At 38.3% G+C, this 27,095-nt stretch overlaps 2 protein-coding genes and 1 long non-coding RNA gene across 3 annotated transcripts; all 3 read left to right on the top strand.

The window, feature by feature from the left end:
- The first annotated feature begins 278 nt into the window (after window positions 1–278).
- Window positions 279–11,464, top strand: LOC105447325. Its single transcript, XM_030981489.1, has 12 exons — window positions 279–1,064; window positions 1,800–2,996; window positions 3,357–3,715; window positions 4,321–4,462; window positions 5,359–5,672; window positions 6,179–6,329; window positions 7,070–7,189; window positions 7,708–8,016; window positions 8,997–9,199; window positions 10,005–10,083; window positions 10,643–10,815; window positions 11,438–11,464. Exons 1-12 carry the CDS (start codon window positions 695–697, stop codon window positions 11,462–11,464), a joined length of 3,444 nt encoding a protein of 1,147 aa, XP_030837349.1. The 5' UTR covers window positions 279–694.
- Window positions 11,465–12,789: 1,325 nt separating this feature from the next.
- LOC115922520 (adhesion G protein-coupled receptor L1-like) lies at window positions 12,790–21,155 on the top strand. Its single transcript, XM_030981488.1, has 10 exons — window positions 12,790–12,808; window positions 13,095–13,240; window positions 13,959–14,153; window positions 14,892–14,966; window positions 16,439–16,565; window positions 17,893–18,015; window positions 18,553–18,743; window positions 19,212–19,267; window positions 20,037–20,166; window positions 21,045–21,155. Exons 1-10 carry the CDS (start codon window positions 12,790–12,792, stop codon window positions 21,153–21,155), a joined length of 1,173 nt encoding a protein of 390 aa, XP_030837348.1.
- A 1,205-nt stretch (window positions 21,156–22,360) lies between these two features.
- Window positions 22,361–23,835, top strand: LOC115922777. The gene is made up of 3 exons (XR_004063607.1): window positions 22,361–22,504; window positions 23,140–23,206; window positions 23,773–23,835. It is a non-coding gene; the product is annotated as an uncharacterized LOC115922777 (long non-coding RNA).
- The last annotated feature ends 3,260 nt before the right edge of the window (window positions 23,836–27,095 follow it).

Here is a 27,095-nt window from a genome sequence, read left to right as displayed (position 1 = left end):
ATGGAACACGATGTAAGCTCCAGATTAAGATGTGTGCGTGTGTGTGCGTGTGCGTGCGTGTGTGCATGATGGTTTGTTTACGGGACCAGATCAAGGACACTCATGAGCAATGTAAATTTACAAGGACCAAACGCAGACTGAGGACGGCATCGGTTCCCTCTAAACCCTCGAAACGGTTTAAGATTTCATGCCCTTTCAGGAGTTTGTGTGCGTGTGTGTGCGTGTGTGTGTGTGTGTGTGTGCGTGTGTATATGTGTGATAGAGATAGAGAGAGAGAGAGAGGGGAAAGCCATGTGGATACGTGTTTGCGGGTGAGTGTGAGTGTGTGTGTGTGTAATTGGACGCTTATAGACGGATATCAACCAATCAAATCTGATATATTTACGTCTGGGACTTACTTTTAACGTCACTTTCCGAAAGACATGTCTCGGTTTCAAAGTGGGGTCAATCAGAGTCATTTTATATTTTAAGAAGAGGAGAGAGAAAGCTTACCACTGACGGTACCGCCAGGCCAACTCAAATCTTCAACTCTAGAGGACATCAGCTTCTTTCGTTCATATCTACCAATGATAGCCATATAGCGATTCCCTCAATTTTATGATGCTATAAAATCATTCATTAATTATTTTTTTTTTAAATTGATAGCAAATCTAAGCCTAGTATGTAACTAGGCCTTCAATCTTGAAATAATGTCATGCACTTTGAAACTAAAGTTTGCCACTTTATTTGTTGTTATTCTGCAGCAATGCCCTCCAACGTCCGCATCGTAGAGGGCGCTTCACTGACCAAGGGGCGAATCGAGATCTTTGACCCTGTTGATACAGGGGTGTGGGGCACCGTCTGCAGAAGCAGCGAAATTAACACCAGGACGGGCGAGTTACTTGCGGATCAACTCGGCCAGTATGGCTTTGATCGGTTCGGTAGCGACGGGGAGTTTCCAGAGAGCTTGTATGTGGCGACAGTGAAGAATCCGCATTGTAACTCAAAAAGTCTCAATATCCTGAACTGCTTCGAGCAAGGAGGAACCTGTGACGTAACACATGTTGGTATCAAATTCACAGAAAGTAAGGCTTCCCGAAGACATTCTTTCTTTTTTTTATTTTTCTTGTGATCTGACACTTGCTCCGGATTTTATTTAGTTCTTAAAATACAAAGTAAAGGATTGGGTGGCAATTGGGTTTTGGGGTTAGGTTTAGGATAAGTGTTAGCTAGAGAGTACCAAAGCTGTGGCATCATAAAAATCTATTTTTAGGATTTTCCCCAATTTGAACGAAAGAGCATACAAAATAATGTCAAAATGTCGAGAACCAATTGAACATGTTAAGTATTGGCTGAGAAATGACCATCTGAATAAATAGATTTCCTATAGGAGCTCAGTGTTATTTTGGTTCGTAATGTTATGTGTTTGGTTTAGGCTGTAGTTAGGGATTATTGCAGAAAATGATCTTGAAGTAAATGTCGAAGAAACGTGTATCATAAAACCGCTTTTCTGAATCATGATTGCACTATGGTTAATGTTGGTTTTTTTCACTACAACTTTTCTTCTTCAGATCTTTAAGTATACCTTCTGTACGATTTATTATTCCTGTTGACGTCTGAAATATTGTGGCAAAGAAACAATCAGCGCACATTGCCTAGTCGTTCGTATATGATTTTAAATAATGTCTCTGATCATTCTGGTAAAATAGGAAATTGATCAATCAGTGCATGTTGAGAATCGTTCCTTCGCTGATCCCAGCTAAATCTATTGTTTCTTATATCTTTCTTTCTTTCTTACAAATGTCTTTTTTACGTTTCAGGTTCTTTGGGCCTTTGCGAAGGGACAGTTCTAGAAGACAGTGAGAGCCAATGTTCCTGTCACAAGACAATAACCAAAGCATACAGCAACAGCTGTCTTGGCTACGGAACAGTTTGTTCACCGTCCTTCATTTCGCACACCGGGGATATTGATGTTTATCTGTATACACCTCCGAATGATGACCCCGTTGAGACCAATGGAGAAACGACAACAGGAGACGTCAGGTCCCCTGTGTCTCCTACATCCCAACGAGAAATAACAGCTGAAGAAACTGCATTTGCGGAAAGCATCGTCGGAGAAACAACTTTAGGGGAGGTGACTTCTAAAGTAACGACGCTTTCTGAGACCACGATTGGCGAAACAACCTCACCTGAGACAACGCTCGGAAAAACAACAGCTGAAGAAACAACGTTTGCGGAAAGCACTGTCAAAGAAACTAATATAGGGGAGGTAACCACTGAAGTAACAACGTTTTCTGAGACCACGATTGGAGAAACAACCTCACCTGAGACAACGCCCGGAAATTCAACAGCTGAAGAAACAACGTTTGCGGAGAGCACCGTCGAAGAAACGACTATAGGGGAGGTAACCACTGAAGTAACAACGTTTTCTGAGACCACGATTGGCGAAACAACCTCACCTGAGACAACGCCCGGAAAAACAACAGCTGAAGAAACAACGTTTGCGGAAAGCACTGTCAAAGAAACGACTATAAGGGAGGTAGCCACTGAAGCAACAACCTTACCTGAAACCATGCACGGAGAAACGACGTTAGCTGAAGTTACTGTCAGAGACACAACGGTGGGTGAAGTTATAGCTGCAGAAACGACTTTGGCTGAAGTAACTGTAAGAGAAACAACGGTAGGCGAAGTCAACGCTGCAGAAACTATGACAGGGGAAGTTATAGCTTCAGGAACGACGTTAGGGGAAGCTACCGCTACAGAACCGACAGCGGTCAACAATGTCGCGGCTTGGAACACAGAAATCGCTCCCTTCACTGAGGGAATAGTTTTGCCAGGAACGGATGTCACCGTGTTATTTAGTGAAGCACTGACACCTGAATTTCCAAGTGTCGGGTATGGATCGTCGGTCACATTGTTGCCGCTCGCCACTGACTACGGATTCAATGGGAACCTGCAGTTGGCGACTACAAAGCACTGTGGTAGTTTGGATTGTCCAAAGAACCTTCAGTACAGTGGTAGGTCGGCCATGTTTTCCTTTATGTCCTTTTTGTTAAGAAGAACATCATTAGGACAAAATATTTGGGTGGATTAAGTTATGCTGTCTTTCCGATCTGACGGTCAGTAGAGATATGGTGAACATGTAGAGCCCCAAGCACCCCCACAGCTCCATCCCCTCCACAATATAGTCGCAAGAACTGCTCTTGACCTATTTTTTTTTTTTAGATTCATAAAATTATAGCATTTCCTACTCTCTTAATGGACAGTACAAAATGTTTGTCATATAGTAGCGAGTGCAGTTAATATTTCAAGAATAGATTATCGTGATTCAATCAAAATAATATCACGTTGTTGCTCTCTCTATTTCAATATTGTAGACCGTGCCGAACCCGTGGACCTCAGGAGCGCGTCCATATCGGCTTCCACTTCGAAAGCGATTTACAACCCCGAAAAGGCCTTCTTACAACAGCTCATCGCTGATCCTCTGGACCTCGACTACCTGCTCGACAACATCTTGGGTGACTACGAAGACTTTAACGGATGGCGTGCGAAAGATGACGATGTCAACCAGCCTTACATCCGTGTGGACTTCGACAGGACCGTGACCGTCCAGGGCGTTATCATTCTAGGAGGGCAGGAATCTTCAGCGCGTGTGACGTCTTTGAAGATCGCGTATACCGACACGCGGGAAACGGCATGGAAGTACTACCACGAGGACAGCTCTACCGAGTCTGTGGTACGTCTAGAATTAGGTGTCCTAATGAAGACTTTTTTTTTTAATCGTGACCCACCTCGGCACAATTCGTCTAATAAACCGCTGATTATATGGATAATTAGAAAACCGTCTCTAGATTTAGTACCTTCCAATTACACTGACAGCGATTCGGAAACTACCCAAATAGACTGTAATTTATCAAAACCGTTAGGAAAACGAAAAGTGAAATTTCGATTATTAATCATGAATATCTTGATAACCAGACAGGCAATCGGCTTGTAAAAGTCATATGATTCCTGACTGAAAGGTTTTTCAATTATGATTGCAGCATGAGCTAAATCCAGGATTTTGTTTCAGAATCTGAGGCAATGTTACCGAGTCACTTTAATAATGATGATAAAAATAAATTAATAATGATATTAGTAGTGGTAGTAGTAGTAGTAGTAGTAGTAGTAGTAATACGTTCTTTTATATAGCGCTCAAGTAGCCAAATTTGACATTGCTCCACAATTAGTAAATAGTGTCGTATATTAGGTTATGCGCTTCAATAAAATATTAGCACCCTAAAATCCAGATGTCCAATTTCAAAAACACTCTTTTGTTTTTACTTTTTAATTTTTCCTCAGGTTTTTGGACTGGACTATACGCCTGGTTATGCTATGCTAATGTTTAATCAATGGCATGAAGCAAGAGGCCTAATACTTCTGCCACAGACATGGAAGGGAGAAATATGGATGCGAATCTTCGTTCTAGGAGCAACTTACGAAGGTACATTTTTTTCATTTTCTAATCTGTTTTTCTGTTAGTGGCATATCCATGAAATTATGGATGACTGAAATATCCTATTTTTGTAAAATATATATCAGAAACTTTATCACTCTATGTCAAGTAATAATGGATCTTACTTTTGTCACTATGACATTTATGCAATATTTGTCCGCTCGGCACAATATTTGTCTGCTAATTTATTGTGCTATATGCTACATCCCTCCCCTAGGCTACTATTCTCCTCTCTTGTGTCTCTGTCCATATACATTTACAGGCATATTTTGCGAGAGGGTTAATGCCACTTGCGTGAATCTGAACTTTTCAATGTGTATCTTATTTCGTAAGTGAGCATAAAATCTCTGACAATTTTTTGTAGAGAAAATGTTATTCCGTCACCTAAATAAAGACTCTATTCTATCACTTCGCTGTCTAAATTTAAGGATATCCCTATCAGGCGCGGATCCAGGATTTCTTAGGGGGGAGGCCAAAATTTGAAATCAATTTGAAATTTAGTGTGCTGAAAGTTGAAAATCGTGCCGGCCGCTATTTCGCTCAAAAGCCCCCCCCCCCCCCCCTTAAGCAAAAAAAGAGACGAAAATTTCTAGTCACAATTTTTTTCTTCTCCCTTTGATCCACGTTGGCCGAATTCGAAGGACTTGAGGATCTTCAAGCACCTCGCTGCCTGAATATGGCAAACATTGATTTGATTTTGTTTTACACTAATGAGGGGACTACGTCCCCAACGCCTCGTATATATAATATAAATACACACACGCAAGCATATAAATCATTTCGCACTTTCTCTTCCACCCCCATTCTCAATTACCAATGCCATACTTTTACATTTGACTTTCTCTCTCTCTTTCTCTCTCTCTCTCTCTCTCTCTATCTCTCAGGTGGTGCAGTACCGTTGGGTATGCAAAGCGGTGAGATCGCGAGCGCCCAAATTTCGGCTAGCTCTTACCTCGATGAGGCCCATGCTCCCGGGGAGGGGCGTTTTAACGGTCCCTCTGCTTGGTGTGCCGCCCCTGCTGAAAGCAAACCCTGGATAAAAATTGACCTTTTGACCCATGCTCACATCGACAAGTTCGTCGTCCATGGGCTCGTCAACACGCCCGTTGATTACCCGGCGGCGTCGGGCTCGTACCCGACGGAGTTAAAGTTTAAAACGAGCGTGGTAGATGACTTCTATTCTTACGTGGACGTAGAGGTGAGCGATGAGAAAGAGCGTAAGCTAGTCCAGAGGTGTCGAGACTTACTTTTTTTTCGTGCAGTTATTTTCGGATGGTATTATTGCAGTATTACATTTACTATTGGCACTTCTTTAAAATGGAATGGAGTCCACTCTTTGATGATATATATTAGGGATTACCTTCGTTTTGGAGTCAAAATATACATTCAAAATGTGTGAAATCCACTATCAAGGAGTGATTCGAAACACTTCTTCAGAGAGGATTCCACTCAATTTGGAGAGGATTCAACTCCAAAACGATTAAAAAAGTAACAGTGATGAATATATATATATGTATGTCCGATATTAAGTGCACATGTTTGCATGATAAGATAAAGGCGAAAAAATAAAGAAGGTAAGTTTTATGCTTAAATCATTACGTCACAGATTTCCGACGTTTCTTAATGTCTTTAATATCAAGTGATTATGACAAAGATTAAGAATGGTAATGATCTATTTGATTATTATTTCTGTTCATATTTCAGCTACAGGGAAACAGTGCAAATAGTGCAGAAGATGTACAAGAATATATAACAACGTGGGATCCTGTCGCCCGGTATATCCGGATCAAGATATTATCATCAAATACCGCTTTCAATTGCCTCCGAGTCGAGATATACGGCTACATGAACTTCGGTGAGTTGAACACTAAAAGTGTTATTATCCACCAATCTGTTACTGTTTTGAAAAGATTATGATAAGTTTAGGCCTATTCCATTAAAATATGATGATATTGAATATTTACATAACGCACATAAATTATCATCCACGCAAGGTGCTCCATGTAAGCGCCCCAATAGTAAGCCTGCTCTGTTAGGCTACCGTTTTCGATGCTCACAGCATTCAAGGAATTCCTTTCCATTCTGATACCCATTTGACACCTAGTGACAAATGTAAAATAATGTCTAGTCGAAGGAAGCGGAAGAAGAAGACGAACAACAACAACAATGAGCAAGTTATCGGCAGGCTGTTTCGCTGCTAAATATTTTCTCACGAATTGGGCCCCCTCCCCTGTCGCCGGCTGGATCCGCCCCTGATGGCAATTACTAACACAAAACCCAAACTCTATGGCCCCTAATCTACTATGTCTACTTAAGTTTGGACTCTACTCTGGGTTTAGACTTTTGTCCGAAATCGGGTTTAACTAAGAAGTTAGTCTGATGAGGTAGAAGTTTTCCTTTTTTTAAAGTGATCTTAAACGGAAGGTTTGTCAGACCACCCGCCCTACATGTATCATAACATATTATGAACAATACAAAAAATCTGTATTCGTATCCTTGAATTACTTATAAGTTCAGACCAGTTTCTATCACTCTTGATAGCTGAATGGCACACACACTACTTATCATTACTATTATTTTGTTTGTTTTTAACAGAGAAATGGCCAGATTTTAACAGTACCCATTTAGACGATCATATTGAATATGCGACCGATGAAGATATTCACCTTGAATGCAGCTGTTTTACGAACCCTCCAATAGAGACCTATAAAGAAGGTGAGAAAATTAGATAGTAGTAACCTCCTCCTCTCCTTTTTTTCTCCTCCTTTTTTCCTCCTTTTTTTCTCCTTCTTCCCTTCTCCTTTTTCTCCTCCTCCTCCTTCTTCTTCTTCTTTTTGGGTTCATATATAAAATGCGAATGGAAATGAGAGAATAGTGGTTGCGTAGCTTAAATCAATGTTTGTTATTGCTTTTCTCCCTTTTTGGATTTTTGGGTAAATGTTTTCAGTGGCTTAGGCGCACAACACATTAGTTTGACCGAAAGATTGATACATCTTAAACCTTCATTTATTATTTGGGGCAGCTGAGTTTTTCAACACAATGACAAGCCGCATGCCTCAGCTGGATCCAGGCAAATAATTTGATATTCTAGTTTATGTTAAAATAATTATTTCTATATAATCCATATTTATATATCTTACTCTGTACAATTTTCTTCTTATTCCTATTTCTCTTGGTATTTCTTCTTTTTCTTTTTTTTTCTTTCAAATTATCGTATCATGTCTGTTTTACAGACTACTACTTCTTCCTAAGCGGGACTGAAATCTCTAACACGTTCTGTCCGGGACATACCAGGCAGTGGGACACTTCCGCCGTGACACCTTCATCAGCCTGGCCTGAAACGGGCAGTGGACTCTCGCCCGTCACTGAGAGCGCAACCACCGGGTTTATCTTCACCGACATTTTCAGCGTAGATATTACGTCGCCGGCTGCCCATGGTATGACGTCATCGTCTTCGTCATCATGGCTGTGTCCTGATGTTCCCCCAGACATGGTGTTCACATCCACCGTCATCTATCGTGAAGCCTTGACCATACGTGGAGGTATAATATTGACCTGTTCGGGTAGCGGGGTGGAGTAGCCGAGAAGGGGAAGCCCCTGTTCGGGTAGCGGGGACCCGGCCCCCCCACTCAGGTTTCAAAATGACCGCATGCGTGTTGCCAAAATGTCCTTTTCGTAACAAAAGAAAAAGGTCGAGCCGTATTGACTTTACACACCGGACTTTTGCTGAAAAGGGGGGGTGCGGAAAAAGGCTCGTATACAAAAGAAAAAGGTCGAGCCGTATTGACTTTACACACCGGACTTTTGCTGAAAAGGGGGGGTCGGTTGGAACACGCATATGCGTACCCTAAATAACACTGAGTGGGGGGGGCCGGGAGCGGGGATGGAGTAGCCGGAGAAGGGGAAGCCCCCTGCAAATATACTAAAAGGAATCATCACCTGAGAATCTTGGGTCACATGATTTTGCTGGAAAAAAATAATGTTGATGTGCAAGCAGCATGTTCAAGGCGGCTATAAGTTCTCGAAGGGTGGGAGAATTATTGTTAATAATAATAATAATCCGTTTTTTATATAGCGCTCAATACACCGATCCAACGATGTACCTAAGCGCTTTACAGATATATTGTTAAGCATTTCAATATAATCTTTCTTGGAGCCAGAAAGTTTATCATTATTAGTATTATCATTATTATTACTATTATGATGATGATTATTATTATTATTATTATTAGTAGTAGTAGTATCATTATTATTATCACTATTATTCTTACTATTATCATTATAATAATAATAACAATTATTATTATTATCATTATTATTATCAGTATCATTAATATTACAATCGTCATCAAGCTTCATCATCGTAACCTTAATTTCAACATTATCATTAAAACTTTAATGTTGTTATCCTAATCATTGGGCTTATTATTTTCATTATCAATTTATCATCATCATTATCATCATTCTCACTGACGGTGAACGATCACATCTGAACACAAATCACTATGTTACATTATTTAAGGTCATGTGAAGTTGAACTACTTTCTTCGCGGGGACGACCGGACGAGTTGGACGCTTATCATGAGGGTCTGGACGGAGATCACATCCGGTTCATGGGCCCACGAAGACGAGGTCATAGCCGAGGTTCATGGCTCACCCGGCGGTGGTTCGCCAGGGGAATGGAGAGAGTTCCACCATGAACGTCAATTTAGCGAGAAATATCAGGCGTGTCCAATTTGTCTTTCTTTTGAAAGTAGTAACTTTGATCAGAATATTATTGACAGATATCAATTTTGACAGATATCAATTTTGACTTCCTAATTTTCGGAACAAAATGAAAGTCAACATGAATACATTTCTTATTCAATATTCTTATAAAACTTTTGATTAACATATTCCATTATCTAATCTACGTTTGTTTGATAATTACTTTTATTATAGTTATCATTACTTTTTTAACTTTCGCATTGATTTTTGCATATTTAAAGTGTTATTGTCAGCATTGTCATTATTAAGGTAATTTCTGGCATTACTACCCTAACCGTTCATAATGGCCATGTATGTCATTATGATTCTATGATAATACATGATTATGTTTATTGCAACTCGTAATAACATAAGCAAGATATAATTATTATATAAAAAGTATGATCACTATCGTTATAACCATAATTATTATTATACAAATACCGTTTGTATTGCTAAATATATTACTCATTGCGGATATAGTATCGAAAATAATATCGCTAGTGACATTCGTTTGTCTCGCAATGTATGGTCAACAAGGGATCTGAAAGATCACAACGTTTCGTGCGCCGCTGCTACATTTCGTCAGGTGATAAAATATATTGCAAGCAAGCGTCTTCTGTACTCTACGGAAACGTCGTGATCTTTCAGATCCCTTGTTGACCATACATTGCGAGACAAACGAATGTCACTAGCGATATTATTTTCGATACCATTTGTATTAGTTGGAACAATGTTATTCTTATATTTTGATGTTATTATTATTATTATTTAATCCTAACAGCTAATTGCAGTGTTCACAATCGTCGCAGATGGTTACTCCATGGTGGCCATTGAGGCAGATAGTTTCCACTTGGTCTCAGGTATATACCTCGTTCCATGTATGTACCTCCATTACAAGTTATGAGCATGGGCAGACAGAATCATTCCCAGACAGGCAAGGGAGGTAAAGGCAGATAGTTTCCACTTAGTCTCAGGTATATACCTCCTTCCATGTATGTACCTCCATTACAATTTATAAGCAAGGGGCGGGAAGAATCATTCCTAGGCAGGCAAGGGCCAGAGGTAAACAGAATCCTTCCTTGAAGGGAGTATTGGGTGTATACAGTACGGACAACCCCACCTGCGGTAGACCTAAATACTTCAATTTTTATTGCGTCATCCTGTCCTGTCCAAAGAGGTCAAAGGTCCGGGTATAGCTGTTTCCGGTGGATAGACTATCGAGCCGTTTACCTATATACACTAAACTTCTTTCTTACTATTTTTCTTTTTTTAAGTAATGCATTTTTTTAAAAGAAAGACTCAGTGGTTTTAACTTCTTTTGTATCTATCTACCACAACATTATTTTTTGTTATAATGGCACGACTTGTATCTTCATTGAAATCATACGAAATGTTTCTGTATGTTCAACATCCTTGCAGATAGTTTTATAGGTGCGAAAGAAACCAATTTGGGGATGCAGAACTTGAACATCTTAGACCGTCAGATTGCGTCATCCAGCGAACGCGATCCTAACACCTCGGCCATATCTGCACGCCTGTTCGACGGTACTGGCTGGTGCCCCGATGGAAATGACGTGGACCCTTGGATTCAGGTATTCAAATTTGTAAATGATTTAATTCGTACTTCTTGGTGGTGATGGTGGTGATAATGGCTATAATGGTAATGATGATGATGGTAGAGGTGGTGGTGCATGGTGATGATGATGATGATTATGATTTTGATAATGGTAATGATGTTGACGATTATGATGATGATGCTGATTTTTTTTTTTCTTCATATGATTCGTTTTTTTTAATGATGGTAATGGTGATGATGATGATTATGATGATTATAATGGTGATGATAATGAGGATGATGAGGATTTTTGTTTTCATATGATTTGTTTTCTGATGATTATGATAATGGTGGTGATGATGATGATGATGATGATTATGATAATGATGATGATGATGATGATGATGAATAGTAATGGTGATGAGGGTGTAGTACAGGTCCACAGAACGTGATACCATTGGCCCGAAGGAAAGAAAACATAATGTCCCTGAATGCAACCTGTTATTGTGCTGGGTTCGTCTGCATAGATTGCATAACATACCCTAATGCAACTATTTAGAAGAGAATGAGGGGAGCAAGGGATCATGAGCGGGTTGTGAAGGGAATTATGTAGACGTTTCGACAGTAAAGATTTTTGAATTCATATTTAAATTCAAAAGCGGAGTCAGCTTAAGGAGGAAATCTAGACCTTTCCTCTCTATAAATTCAGTTACAAAGTGAATCATACATATGTGTTTATCTTCAATTGCATTTTTTTTTTTTTTTAACTGAATTCAGGTTAATATGGAAAGAGAGGTGGTCTTGAATGGAATCATGATCCAGGGCAGGGAATACACTGATTGGGTCACCAAATATTACATCCGGGTCAGCAATGATGGAGATACCTGGCTTAACTACGACAACCTGGATTACCCAACTGTAAGTAAAAGTGAATTAAATACAAAATGTATTCATTAAGTATAAATTGTACACTTTAGGAGTGCAACGTTTCACCTAGGTATAAAGGTGCAGCTCTGTACCCTTTACAAAAAGTGAAAAATTGTACAGGTGCAGCGTTTTACCTCTAAGCAAGAGTGCAGTTAATACTCTTAATCAAGGGGTTAATTATTTTAAGCAAAGGAGAACCTGTGTACTCCTAACCAAGAATGTACACCACTTACCGTAACAAGTGCTATAGTAAACAAGGCAGCAATTTCTATATTTAGGGGTGCAAAGTTACAAACACACGACTTAAGGTGTAACTTAACTTCCGGTGAGGTGCCATATAGTATTGTAAGGTATATTTTAATGACACTATCGTCGCATGGTCACAAATATATATTTTTTTCCTCCGATAACTCACAATAATTGATGCACTCATATTTCTTTCCCTTTCACCACCAGATCAGTCTTTCCCCCAACAATATTACTTTATCAGCAGCCATAAATTGTTTTCGTTATCATCATGATAATTGGTATTATTTGAAGTTTGGAAATTCCACTTTTGTTTGTTGTTCTCATTTGTATTTAATCACAGATCTTTGAGGGATCCTGGAGTTCCAACATGGTCGTTATGCAGACGTTACCCAATCCGATGTACTGTCAGCTTATTCGTATTTATCCGGTCGCAAATAATACCTTACCGTGTTTGCGCTTCGAGTTGACGTCATTCATAGGCGGGAGTGGTAAGAAAAACAAAATTCTTGATGTGAAATTTCAAAATTCAAGAAGAATTTAAACACTGGTCGATTTAGGGGGCGCAACCAGCCTGTTTCTAAAAATCCGGGGGAATAACTTAGGTACACACACACACAAACGTACGCACACATTCCCATATACACACACATATACACACGCACATAAAATGTGCCGACCCTAATTTTTGTTGGTTACCCGGTCTATCAACATTAGATATGAAAACATTTCCAAGCAGGCTACAGCCTATGAGACCGACAGACAGAACACAAGATCGACAGACTGCCATTTAGGTCTCGTGGACCATCTGAAGATCATCTGAGGGTTAACGAGACCAATGGCCTTGGAGACCGAGAGCCCATAAGACTGACAGTGTCCGTCTTGCGGGTCTTCTGACAACTTCTCTAATGGTTCACCAGACCAACATAATCGTTCTTGTAAGGATGTCAGTCTCGTAGGCGGTCGGTCTTGTAGGCTGACATTCTCGTGGCCTGTCGTTTTCATCAATTATTGTCGGTCTTCTGGACTGTCCGTTTCCGAAATAATCTAGAGAGGGCATTTTCTTAGTGGGTAACATTCGCCGTTCTTTGTTGACATTCTTGCTGTCCGATTGATATTGAAATTCCGACTCTCTTTCTCTAGGGGGGTCTACAGCGTCTCCAACGCCTCAAGGGAACCCTACCACTCCTGCAGCTGTGACAACGCCCAACTCTATAACCAAAGTAACGAGTAGTAATACTGAAGCAACCACAGCGTTGGTTGTCGCAAAAATAACAGCCCCTGGACAGGTACAGAACTCGACAACAGCTCATAGTACAAGTATTACTAGTTCGATTGTGCCAACGGATGGACAAAAAACAAAGAAAAATGCAGATCCGACGCTCGCTCCATCATCAACGATTCTACCCAGTGGGACGGGTGGTAACCCAAGTGGTAGCCGGTCGCCCGCTACGACTACGGGCTCCGAGCAAAAAGTACAAAGTGAGATTGTTAAAGCTAAGGGGGTGAGTATGACATGTCGGGCGGAGAAGAAGATCCACTTTGCCAATAATACTTTGTTTGAAAATGTAGCCACAGTTACCTTGCAAAAATGACCATGTTATTCGGGCCAACATTCTCTTTAAAAATCGACAGTTGGCGTTTGGACAACATGCAATGAATCACTGACATATACCTGTATTTTGGATACTAGCCAATTAATTTCTTCTTTTTTTAATTGAGCAAGTGAGATAAACTTGGTTGCCTGCGGCATATTTTGATTTCCTCGGGTAATCGATAGAACTCCTTGCATAAATTATGCTGCAATAGTGAGTTATGCCTGTGGCATAATTATTACAAGGCATTATTACGCCGGCAAATTAATTGAATCGTGCGAGTAATAACGCAAATTGCAATGACGCCCGCCTCGTGTGCAACGGGTATTATAACAGACGAAGAGTAAATGGCCATAGAAATCTATTTTTTTAGATGTCACAAAGATTATCCCTGTTATATCTCATGAAACAGGTTGAAGAAGTCTTCAAAGCTGTCACCGATGCTAACATTACTGTAACCTTTGAGACAGCGTCCACAGCGCTCAATGTCGTTGACAACCTGACACAACAGTCATCAGGGCAATTGAACAAAGAGGATATCGACAGCATCAAGGGAACCTTGTCTGCCGTTTCATCCCAAGCAGCCTCCACGAAAGAAACGGCTCAGGTCTGTTCTGTCAATATTTACAAGTCATCGTCTATTTGACACTTAAATGCAACAGATATGAATTTTAGAAAGGAACTAAGGTGTATTGGTGAAGTTTACCTGGTTACGAAAACGATGAAGAGACTTTCTTATTTTAGCGTGATATCCCAAACGTGATATATTATGTTTATAACACTGATGCGGAGGAGGGTGGGAATTTGGGTTTGGATGGAATTTATAATTCTGTTCCAGAAACATAATACTAGAATTAAACATAAAATGTGAATAAATCACCTGCTTCTTCTGACATTCGGAAGGCATTAAAAGTTTTGTACTCAACTTTTTTGTTTAAATACACATTCTGTTACAAATGAATGACATATGAATCAAATTCAATCTCATTAAATTCATATAAAATTTATAATAACAAGGGCTGGTGAATTTTATTGTAGATCATTGCCAGTATAAACCTTATACAGAAACTTTAAATTGATCGGCTTTGGGGTTTAGATCTGGTTTCCTCTTCGCATCAGCAAGTCAATACTCAAAACCTGACAGCTCGGCAACGAAATTAAAATGCTTACAAATTTTTAAGGATTAGGCTGAGAGGGATTTTCATAAAGATGTCGCACAGTTGCGTCAAGAACTTACCAATTCGTGTCTCGACTTCCAAGTGTCCCCCATGTGTTTTTCCTATAGTTGTGCCAATCACTGTTGCTCTAATCCTCAAAAATATTTGTTTCCTCTTGTTGTTTACAGACGTTCTTGGACATTGTCAAAACCATTCTTGTACCGAACGACACTTTGACGGATCCCGATACAGTATCTTCAGAGGTACTTTAAATGGTCGTCTTCTTTTACCAGAACTTAAAGTGACCGTTATTTGGCAGTATGAAAAGGCCAATGAACCTTTCTTGGACAGGTTGCTGTTAATGATGATAAAAGATTTATCGAATCGTTCTTGAAAACAAATCAAACAATAATTTGTTCAAACAAATCCATGTTGTGACATAGGGGTAATTCGTCGGTTGTCCATTCTTTTTGTAAATCAACAAATTTGGTGCTCCACTACCCGAAAACTTCTTGGCATGTTGTCTAACGAATGGAAAGTGTTTGGCATACAAAATGACAAAACAGAATACACTAATTCACCACCTGGAAAGCTTAAATAGAAATGGATTTTTATTCAAATGCACTTGAGTATTTCAAATAGAAGTCAGATTCATCATTAGATATTTCCTAGACAAATGCGAAATATTTCTAACTGATGTCCATGAATTGGAATTAATTTAACAATAGACCAATTCACATGGTATTCAAATACACGAATGGTTTCTACCTCACACAGTTCATGACGAGCTTTGCATTCACCTGCTCAAAGCTATGGTATTACAGTAAGTCAGAATGTAGGATTGATATATTAGTTGTTGCTATGTCGGATGGGCCTCTGTCTGGTCATCATTAGTAACCTTTGTAGTAGAAGCATGCCTGTATATATATATATATATATATATATATATTTTTTTTTTTTTTTTTTTTTGGGGGGGGGGGGGTTCTGAACTAGTAATGGCGTTGGTTTGTAAATTTAAAATAAAGCATTGTTAAAAAGATCATGTTTACAATTTGTATACTAAATAAGTCAATAGGTCCTGAACGTATGAACATCCTTAGTTTTGGAGGAGTATTCCAGCTTTCCCCACAGATACCACATCGTGAAGTTATCATTGAGAATCTTTTAGGGAGAAGTGATTGACATCCTGCCCAAAAATGCGGCTTTTTATATTTCAAAAATCGTAACCATGCAATAGTATTCTTTGTCTGGTCCTTGTGGAAACATATCGAGGGGTCAGTGACACAAAGACGTATCTCCATTTTGGCCATTTCGAGAAAAATTGGTTTATGTGCCAAGTTAGCACTTGGGCCTTAAGGAGTTAAGTCTATGTTTCACTAGCCATCGACTTCAATGGGGTGTTGGGTGGAGTTAAGTATTTGTGTTTCTTGGAAAGTCCACATATTTCCGAACATTTTGATATCAAATACTCATTATGGCAAAATATGGACTTACGTCTTTGTGTCACTGAACCCTCGATATTATAATTACCGGTATGCATTCAATATCAATTCATAAAAGCAATAATAGCAATAAGCAGAATAACAAACAGAGACACAGATCAAGATAGGAAATGTTTAGTCGATATAGGACAAACAAATTTAAGATGAAATATAAGAGGGAATTTAGCAAAAATCTCGGCGTGAAGTACCTCAGCGTTTTGAATAAAAGTTCGTGTTTTTTTAATTCCCTGTAGAATTCGACATCCGCAAAGAAGCACGCTAGTAGCATTATGGAACTTCTTGAATCATTCGCTTCGGATGCAGCTAAAAACCTCTTATCACCAGCCAAGAAGAAGGTCGTCATACAGAACGATGAATTAGGTGAGAGAGAAGGGGTTTAGTGGATCCCCACAAAGAGAAGATTATCTCTTGCATAAAGGGAGATCCCAGTAAACCGACAATAGGGACTTTTAGATTGAGTGAACGAGAACACGACGAACGCCGACTGATTATGCGTGTCAACATACTTAACTGCCCATGTTGACTACAATTAGAAATCTTTTAGATTGCACTCGACGATACATGCATGCAGGAAGTAACACTATGAACATCACGGACAAAGAAAGAGGACAAAATATACAGTTCCTCATTCTACCCTCAACAAAAGAACATCCTTTCACTGCTATTATGTAAAAATGTGTAGAAGAGGTGAATATGCATGTGACACCTGTTCTACACATTTTTACATAATAGCAGGGAAAGGATGTTCCTTTGTCTACCTGAGGAACTGTATATTTTATGCGCTCGCGGCATACTAGTACCTTGAGCATGTAAAGGCGCTATACAAATACCAATATATATGTATGTATGTACTAGATTTAGGAAAATCAAGGTTGACGCATTCTCGATCGCCAACTGAGACGACGTAACGCATGCGCAGTGCCTTAAAATGACGTCACACGTTGCAGTCAAAGATGTCGACGTGCAAATCTAAAAGTCCCTAATGTCGGTTTTTTGAACCCTCGGTAGAGTTGTCAGAAGATCCAGGATGTGCAGTCTGTCTCGTAGACAGTAGAATAGGGAACCCTCGGGTAACTCTTCCAGGAGGCCTGCCAGACCAACATTGTCGATCTCGTGGGCTGCCGACCTGTTGGTCACTTGAGTTGAGAATAAACACGAACAGAGAAGTAACTTTGGTATCAGGTTCAAATGCGATGGCACACTGATGTGTGGAAGTAGAATTTAAATCGTCATCAAATGAAATATAAACAAATGAACACGGCTACTCCTATCCTAATATTTTTTCTTTTCCCCTATGTTCTTCCCCGCTTTCCTCACCCCACCCCCCCCCGCTCTCTCTCAGACACACCCACGCGCACACAAAAACACCCACGCACACACCCACCCACTCACTCACAATCTCTCTTTTACATAGTTTGCTTTATTTTCTCCCCGACAGGTTATGTTAACACTGAATTCCCATCATGATGATTTGAATCAATTTTTGGAATATGCTGACAATGCTTAAGCCATCGTGCAAGTCTGTGTGTGTGCGTGTGTGGATGTGTGTGAGTGTGTGGCGGGGTTGGGGAGTAGATGAAACACCATGGGGAGTGCGGTGTTTATTTTCAAAAAATTATATTCAAATTGTGTTCCCTTAATAATGATTGATTTTCTTTATCCTGATTTCATTCATTTTTTGTAACAGTTCTACAATTAACAAAGATCTCACCAGAAGACACCGCAAACATCACAGAGCCAGTGATAGTGAGTGTGAACTCCAGTATGAATGAACTTCACTTCCCACCAGCCGTCTTCAGAGGGAGAAATGGTGAGATTTATCATTGAAACCTTTGTGCTGTTACAACTCAGATGTGTAGATACAGTGTTTGGGCACTTCCAATTAAATGGAAAACATCAGAAGAAAATGGGAGAACGAATAAAGGAAAGGAAGAGAGTATGGGGCAAGGAGGTCGTTGTAATAATTGAGAGCCCTTTTTATTCATTAAATTCACCTCAATAGGGAGTTGTGTTATCCACTTAGCCAGATGAATTTATTAACACACTTTTACATGATCGCAAAGACGTTTTCAAATATCAAATTAAGGTCAATTTCAATACCCTATTGTATATTAATAGAAATCATATTTAGATTAGGCAAAATTTCATGGTAATGCTCACACATTCCAAACGATGGTGAACGAGGTAATATTAATTATATTAGATTGATTTTCAAAGTCTTCTCTCGTGTTCTTTTTTAAACTGTATCCTGTCTAGACTTGTAATAATCTTTGTAATAATATTAGGCTAAAGCTAAATATGTCACAATCACAATGTTTACATGACTTCTTTCCATGTATTTTAATAGTCACCATCAGCGCAGTGGTGTTCAACAATCTTCATCTGACATCATCGTCCCAGCTTGGCGGACTCCATGGCAACGACACACCCACCAGCGTGGGGTCAAAGATCATGTCAATCCAGGTCGAGGCGACTGACGGGTCAGAGGTCACGTTCAGTGCCAATGATCCGATTGAACTGGTCTTAGAACTGAACGAGGTGAGGATAGATGGGCTAAGATGAGGGGGAAGGGTGTGTGTGTGTGTGTGGGGGGGGGGGGGGGGTGTTAATAAACACTCTCGGCAGTTTCCACGTGCATTGTGTCATGCAAACACTGGACATTGTAGAATTACCAAAAAATCTTGCACGCAGCGAAACGCGTGTCCCACCCAGATTTTTGTCAGTCCTAAAGTTTTTAAAGTACGTTTGTTTGTCACAAAGTTTACTAGTCCTAAACGCCGTTAGTCTCAATGTTCGTTTCTTCTTTAAAAAAAAACACCACCAACAACAGCTACTCGTGCTGAAAAATCATCACTTCTTTGACTCTTGGTTTGCTGATTTTCAAGCAATTCTCAATATTAACTGGTGAACAACTTTAATATCTAAGGTCTAGATCCGGAGTATGAAAAGTGAATTGTGTTCGTTGTGTAATTAATATTCTTCAAAATCTCTTTTTAATTCCTCTAGGATGCAAATACAACAAACACTCAATCCTTGTGTGTCTTCTGGGAGTTTCTAGAAGAGTAAGATATTCATTCATAATCCTGAGGGGTGTTTCACAAAGAATAAGATCGACTATAAGACGGACTTAACTATGACAGGCCATTCACGCCACTTTCTCTAACCATTCCTGGCACTGGTTTCTCAAGGAAGGTATAAATTGTGGTCACAAATCTACAGAATTTACATCTTTAAAGAGTTCATTATTTAAGGAAAACAACATTATCTAAAGATCATAATTGAGAGACCAATAGAGAGAGAAACCAGTGACATGAATGGCCTGCCATAGTTAAGTACAACTTACAGTCGATCTTATCTGTGAAACACCCCCTGATGGTTTTGCAGTAGTTTTATACCGTAACCATGTTATTATATTGTCGTATTTATCTGAACATTTTCTTAGTATCATAACAAGTTAATTTATGCAAAATTGATTTGTGATTAAACTCTGTGTTTATTTGATATCATAGATGTTAGTATTTTCTTTTATTTTAGTTTGGGGGATTGTGTAATCTTATTCCTAAATTAAATTTGTAGATAACAATCTGATAACCATACAAGTTTTTAATTCGTATATCTCTACTTATCAGACAAATAGTGCTTTGTGGCAAACACTGAGAAGAAACAAAAATTAAAGCAAACAAACACATTCGTTTTAATTAATACAGGAATGATTTTACTTACTATAATTATTATTGAAACATTGTCAATTTGAGTGAAACATTGATTGCTTTGCTTTGATTTGATTTGATTTTGTATTCTTATTATCATAATGTATTAATATTTCGGCAGTGAGGAATCAGGAGGGGTGTGGTCAACAGTCGGTTGTTATAGGAACCAAACCAATGGCTCGCAGATCACGTGTCGTTGTGATCACCTGACTAATTTTGCTATTCTCCTGCAAGTTAACCCAAATCCGGTGGTAGGTATTACAAACCTTATTGTTAAAATAGTCCTGTTTACATACTTAGGCATGTGCTTCTGTTTTACATAAATTACAATATACATGTAGTTCCAGTCAGAGGGGAGGGGGTAACTTTAATCCAGTAAGCAATTCCTCACCCTTAAAGCTTCTTTGCCATGCTATACAATATTTTTTTTCATTGATATTCTATCTTTGGATTTTTATACCCCGGTAGTATGTTCATAATTATCTTCATTTGATAGCAAATACCGTTTGTGTTTCGTTTGTCTTTCTTTCCCCATACCCCACCCTTATTTCTTTTCTTTTTTAAATACTACCGTTATTGTCTCTCTCTCTCTCCACTCCTTTATTTAGTTATAATTTAGTGTAATTTAGTGTAACAATAATAATATTAACAATAACAGTTCATTATTATAATTATTATAATTAACGTTATTATTGCTATCGTCATCATTATCACCATTATTATTATCATTATTATTATTATTATTATTATTATCATCATTACTACTACTTCTACTACTACTACTACTACTACTACTACTACTACTACTACTCCTACTACTTCTACTACTGCTCCTCCTACTACTACTACTACTACTTCTCCTCCTACTACTACTACTACTCATACTACTACTTCTACTACTACTACTACTACTACTACTACTACTATTACTACTACTTCTTCTACTACTTCTACTACTACTACTACTACTACTACTACTTCTACTACTACTACTACTATTTCTACTATTCAATGTTATTTTCATTTTCATTAATGATATAAATTTCATTAAAAAGTTAACATGCCTTATATCTTAAACCTGTAATTCATCAAATACTTATACAAGATCTATTTCAAATCATTAATCCAGGTATTATCCCTTGCACACCGAGTAACATTGGATATGTTAACCTACATTGGTTTGGCCCTATCCATAGCAGCTCTAGTATGTTCACTCTCCACGTTCGTTTTACTCAAGTAAGTACTGACAAAGCTACTGTTATTTTCTTCTCGTTCTTGTTTTCTAAGTCATTCTTTTTCCCATTCCTGTTAGGTTGTACAATACAGCCTCTGAGAAGAGTTGATATATGTTAGATTCCTTACACTAGTCGAATTCCCAACTTCAACTTCAAACACTATACCTATCCCTAATCCTAACCCTAACCCTAACCCTAAACCCAACCTAGAACCTACTTGAAACCCCAACCCAACTCTATATCTTTGACAAAATGAAGCTCAAAAAAGATTTATTGCAGGGGAAAATACTGGATCACCTTTGGTTCTTTTTCTGCGTGAGTAGTGTCGTCTTTTTTTTTATTAATTTTGCCTTCCAATCTCCTTTTCTTTCTCTCATTTTTTCTCTTTTCATCATTATTTTGATGGGGGCACATCCCCCTCCATGCCCCCTGTAGCCATGCCTCTCGCACTAAGAAGATAAGCTACAGTTAACATTTGACCCCTTGTACAGTTTATATTTTTCGTGTTTTGTAGCTCAAGGATGAAAGGTTGACTTAGAGCCTCTGTTGAATATTGATGAATGTTAACTTTGATATGTCACATTCTCAAGAAACATAAATCAGGACATATCAACTGTTCACATACTTAAAACATTACAAAGCTTCGTAAGGGTATGAATAATTTCTTTGTTAAATCTGTATCTCGTATCACTACCCTCTGTACAGGTTGATGAAATCTCAACGCACGATCATCCACACAAACTTGTGTATAGCATTACTATCGGCTCAGCTCCTATACCTGATCGGGATAGAAAGAACAGCTTCATCGGTAAAAGGAGTTTATTTTTCCATTTTTTACAATTTAAACAAATTATCTAATGATTGATTTAAATGCACTTCTTTAGTTCAGGAGTGAACTTTGTTGTGGGGAGGGAGGCAAAGATATAATTTTTTTTTTAATCCCAGAGATGAAACGAGCAACAACAAAATGTTGTCATATTTCAAACTGTCATTTTTATTTAAAGTTCTTGAATAAGCAAAATAAATGTGCCCCCTCCCCCTTTTTGTTGCTTCCCCCGGCTGTATTACTACTTCTTTAACTGGTCAAAAATTGTTTCAATAGGGAGACACGATTGTCCAATCCACTCACGTACCCCTATTTTGCCTATCGATGCCCCCGAGTTCCTTACCCTTAATCTTCCTGGTCTTTCGTTCAACCGACAGGAGCTGTGTACATCCATAGCAGTGCTGCTTCACTACCTCTTCACATCAACATTCTCCTGGATGCTGATGGAAGGCATATACATACTGATGCAGGCCCGAGCGGCCTACGGGAAGGGAGGCAAGACATGGATGTATATGGTAGCTGGATGGGGTAAGAAATAAGGGGGAAAGGAAAGGTGAGGGGGGAGATAAGGGAAGAGGGGAGGGGGAAGGGGGAAAAGGGGAAAAGAGAAAGATTAGAGAACAGAGAGGGAGGTGGGAGTGGAAGGAATGATGAAACTGATGCAGTCCCGCTCGGCCTTTGGGAAGGGAGGCAAGACATGGATGTATATGGTAGCAGGATGGGGGTAAGGACAGGCGCGGATCCAGGATTTCTTAGGGGGGGGGGGGGTAACTTGAAATCAATATGAAATTTAGTGTGCTGAAATTTGAAAATCGTGCCGGCCGATATTTTGCTCAGTGGGGGGTGGGGGGCGGGTATTGAGCACAATTTTTTTAGGTTTTTTGCTCCCGATAATTTGAAAAGCGCGCCGGCCGATAATTCGCTCAGGAAGGAAGAAGGGGAAAGTTGGATTAGGGTGAAACAAGGAAAGATTATAGAAGGGAGAGTGAGATGATTATGGAAGGTAAATACTGATGCATTCATGTTCGACTATGGCAAGGCAGGCAACTTGGATGTACACATTTACTATATTTCCAAATTACCATTCTACCACAAACAGGCAAATAAATCATGTCTCCATACTCATAAATTACTTTTTTTTTCTTCTCATTTTTTTTCTTCAGGTTCACCTCTTGTAATTATTGCAGTGTCTCTTGGGCTGCGCCTAGATGGTTATGGAACAGATGATTAGTAAGTTGATATACTGCACTCTTTGCATTTTTCTTAAATGTGTTGTTCACACATATGTGCTGACTTATACACAAGGAGTGGATGAATTAAAATGATAATTTGTCTGTTTTATAATGCGATTGATTGAAACAGGTGATTAGAGTTTGCATCCTTCACTTTTTGTATTTTTTCTAAAATTGTTATGTTTCAGCAAATTGTGTTGTAATTTGGTGTATTTATACATGGGGGTAGATGAATCATAATAAATGAAGGATTGTAATCCTGAGATACCATTTTATGAGATAAACTATACTTGATTAAATGGAACATAAATTTGTAATAATGTAATGCTTATTTTTTAATCAAAACAAAAATGATATTGACATTTACTGTATGAAAATGTGGAGATAAAGAGCAAATTTCATGTGTCTGTGAGTAAACAACGCAGCATTTGCCAAATCCTAACATCGCAGCTTGAAACTCATATGTGATACTACACGTTCAATGTAGATGATTCAATGAATGTTTAATTTACCGATAGATAGAATAATGTAAATATTTTTTATTTCAATTCTTTATCATTTCAGTTGTTGGCTATCTGTTGAGAACGGATTCATGTGGGCCTTTGCTAGCCCTGTACTGGCAGTGTTGGCAGTAAGTTGATGTTATGTGTCTGCTTGTTTTTTTTGTGCGTGTGTGCGTGTGTGTTCTTCATGTCATTATATGATTTTCCATTCATTTGTTTTGTTTCATTCTTGATAATGAATTACATAAGTGCTTATTTCTTAATAGAAATAAAAGGAGAGCCTGGTTTTCTTTTTCAAGATAAAAGTGGACACAAAAACGAAAAATCAATAATTACGAAAATATGAATTAAATTGATTCTAAAATTATTTTGCTAAGACAGTTTGACATTTAAAGTGTATTTTTTCTGTAATTCTTTTTGAATCAGTAGACAATAGATTTCTTGAGGACTTCAAGGAAATTATTTCATACAGATTGTACGTTTCCTAAAGACGAGTAGGATTCCACTAGTTTTTCTAATTCATTCTGACTTTACCAATTTACACTTTGACTTCTACATTCTGACTTTCATAATTTTGTGAATATTTTTTAATATCAATATGAATATTCTTTCTGTTTGTAGATAAATACTACAGTGCTAATCATGGTGATTCGTGTGTTCATGGCGCTCAAGGCTAACCTAGATAAGACAGAGGCAGAGAGATTGAGGTAGGTATCCATTCTTAATTTTTTTCTTCTTTAAAAAAAAATTAAATTGTCATGCAAAAATATACCCAAGATTAATTTAAACAAGCTCCTTTCGGCAATGTGATCATTTGGTAGTGTGTTAAAAGGCAAATATAATTCTTTTCGTGTCATTCATAATAATTTGGATTGTTTTTGCATCATGGCCCAAAACAGGTTATTCGACACCTTGAGAGAGCTCTTCCTGACATTTCTATCTCTGACACTAAAGTCTGATGAAGAGAGAGAAAAAAGAATCAAATAATACTGGTTGATTTTCCATATACATCATCACAAATATATGACTTTTTAACATAGTCACATAAAATCATACATAGAAAAAGGGGTCATCATAAGCAAAGCTTGAACTGATGTTCTTGTCATAAGTATAACATGTTCATACAATACATATATAATATGTAACAGGTGCATACAATATGGCAATATGACTTAAGATATGTCTAACTGCTTTTTTCAGTTTTTTGTTTTGTTTTTGTTTTGAGCATGGCTGATAACTGTGCCTACATTTTTACATGTCTTGTTATTATTTCAAATTACCTATATATTGCATTGTGACACAAAATCATATTACATCATATAATGTTACAATGTAGAACAGTACAAGTTGTCGTTGTAGTTTAATTTAGGCAAGTCAGACAGTTTATGGCCATTTTTGCCGAATACTATAACAAAATGGTTTTGAATTCAAATTTACGTATATACACTCACATAATATGCGTGTATATATTTATATATTAGATATATGTATATTTCTTTTTCTTCTTAAAAAAAACCCCAAAACCCCCAAACCAAAAGAATTATTTATTTCTCTTTGAATAGGGCTGGTGTACGAGCGGTTCTTCTGCTTCAACCATTACTGGGTTTCACCTGGATCTTTGGCCTCCTAGCTGCTTATGATAGCTCACTCTTCTTTGCCTACATGTTCGTCATATTCAACTCCCTCCAGGTGAGCATGCATGGGGCCATGGTATGGACCATGGGAGGGGCCCCCTTTTTTTAATGCTGAAAGGGCAGGGAAATGGGGACATGGGCATTTTGTAATGTTTTTTTTTTTAATGTGATTTTGTAACCATCTTTAAAAAAAATATTTTAAAAAATCTGTCCCATCCCACTGTATACCAGTTATAGATATTATATAGATTTTATATAATGTTATTTTTAAATGTTATATATATTTCATCAGCTCCTGATGGGAATAACATTCAAATTGCAATATTAGCCTTGTTATGTGATATGCTGTCTACATTTGTGTAAATACAATGTCACAGCAGGCGCGATCCTGGATTTCTCAGGGGGAGTCCCAAATTTGAAATCAATTTGAAATTTAGTGTGCTGAAATTTGAAAAATGTGCCGGCCGATATTTCGCTCAGTTTGGGGGGGGGGGGGGGGGGGGGGGGGGGGGTGAGCACTAATTTTTTTTCTTTCTATTTTTGCCCTGCAAATTTTAAAATCACGCAGGTCGATATTTCGCTCATTTGGGGGGGGGGGTGAGGCCCGCTCGCCCCCCCCCCCCCCTCCTTGGATCCGCGCCTGTGTCACAGAGTGTTTTTACATAATTAGTACAGTAACCGATTTCACCCATTTCTCCAATACTATACAGTTGAACCTGTTCCCATGCACTCTTTCATTATCATGATAGTTTAACCTAGGAATCTCCTGAAATGTCATTTGAAGTGAAATATTGACATCCTGTTATGTCATATGTTATAGATTCATGTTATTTCAAGTTTCTTTCATTATTTTCATTTTGCAGGGGGTCTTTATTTTCATCGTCAACTGTTTGATGAACGAAGAGGTGAGGACTTGCTAAGAACTTTTATCTCTAATTTTTTAACTTGAGCCTTTCACTTAAACTTTTTTAACTTGAAACTTTTACTTAAACTTTGTTTTAACATGAACCTTTAACTTAAACTTTTTTAACATAAACCTTTGCTATAACTGTTTTTACTTGAAACTATTACGTAATTTTTGTTTAACTTGAACCTTTTACTTACACTTTTTTTAACTTGAACCTTTTACTTAAACTTTTTTAACTTAAACCTTTTCCTTAAACTTTTTTAACTTGAACTTTTCAACATTATTATTACTCAACATTTGGATTTACAGATGGTGGCAGATCCAGGATTTTTAAGTGTGCTAGCTATATGGAAAGGATTCAATATAATGGGGATGTGTGAAACCTCAACATTTATTGAATGCAATAAGAATTTACCACCTGGTATCGCCCCCCCCCCCCCCCCTCCCACCCAACATACCACTATTTTTTCTAGATGAACAAAGGATCATAAAACTACTGAACACCTTTTAAAGCATTTTTATCAATGTTTATAAATATTACAAAACTTTCAAAGAGGAATAAACAAGGAAGTCAAATAACATAATGAAAAGAAATTGTAATATTCCTATCAATTAAGTACTAATGTAGAAGACTAGTGTCTTTTAAGGAATGTCCAATTTAAATTTTCTTGGAAAACAACAATCCTTCTTGTTACACGAGTTGGCAATAAAATATGACGAGAGCTGAAAATGTCTTGTATCTTTAAACAGGTCAAGAAGGCTTTTAGGGCCAAGTACCATCGATACGGGGGCCATGGCCGGCAACGAAGATCCACCCAAACTACTCAGATGTCGACCACTGAG

The sequence above is a fragment of the Strongylocentrotus purpuratus genome, unplaced genomic scaffold (genome assembly GCF_000002235.5).
Source record: "Strongylocentrotus purpuratus isolate Spur 01 unplaced genomic scaffold, Spur_5.0 spur5_scaffold_12, whole genome shotgun sequence".
NCBI classification, from domain to species: domain Eukaryota; kingdom Metazoa; phylum Echinodermata; class Echinoidea; order Camarodonta; family Strongylocentrotidae; genus Strongylocentrotus; species Strongylocentrotus purpuratus.
The sequence above is the reverse complement of the archived record's forward strand: the minus strand, read 5'-3'. Positions and strand labels throughout refer to the sequence as shown.

Excerpts from the sequence above, each read along its gene's own strand:
- LOC105447325 (XM_030981489.1), top strand. The coding sequence starts at position 695 with ATGCACTTTGAAACTAAAGTTTGCCACTTTATTTGTTGTTATTCTGCA. Across the intron at positions 1,065-1,799 it reads TGGTATCAAATTCACAGAAA|GTTCTTTGGGCCTTTGCGAA; the intron begins GTAAGGCTTCCC and ends TTTACGTTTCAG. Across the intron at positions 4,463-5,358 it reads TCTAGGAGCAACTTACGAAG|GTGGTGCAGTACCGTTGGGT; the intron begins GTACATTTTTTT and ends TCTATCTCTCAG.
- LOC115922520 (XM_030981488.1), top strand. Across the intron at positions 13,241-13,958 it reads AAATAACAGCCCCTGGACAG|GTTGAAGAAGTCTTCAAAGC; the intron begins GTACAGAACTCG and ends CTCATGAAACAG. Across the intron at positions 19,268-20,036 it reads TTCTGGGAGTTTCTAGAAGA|TGAGGAATCAGGAGGGGTGT; the intron begins GTAAGATATTCA and ends ATATTTCGGCAG.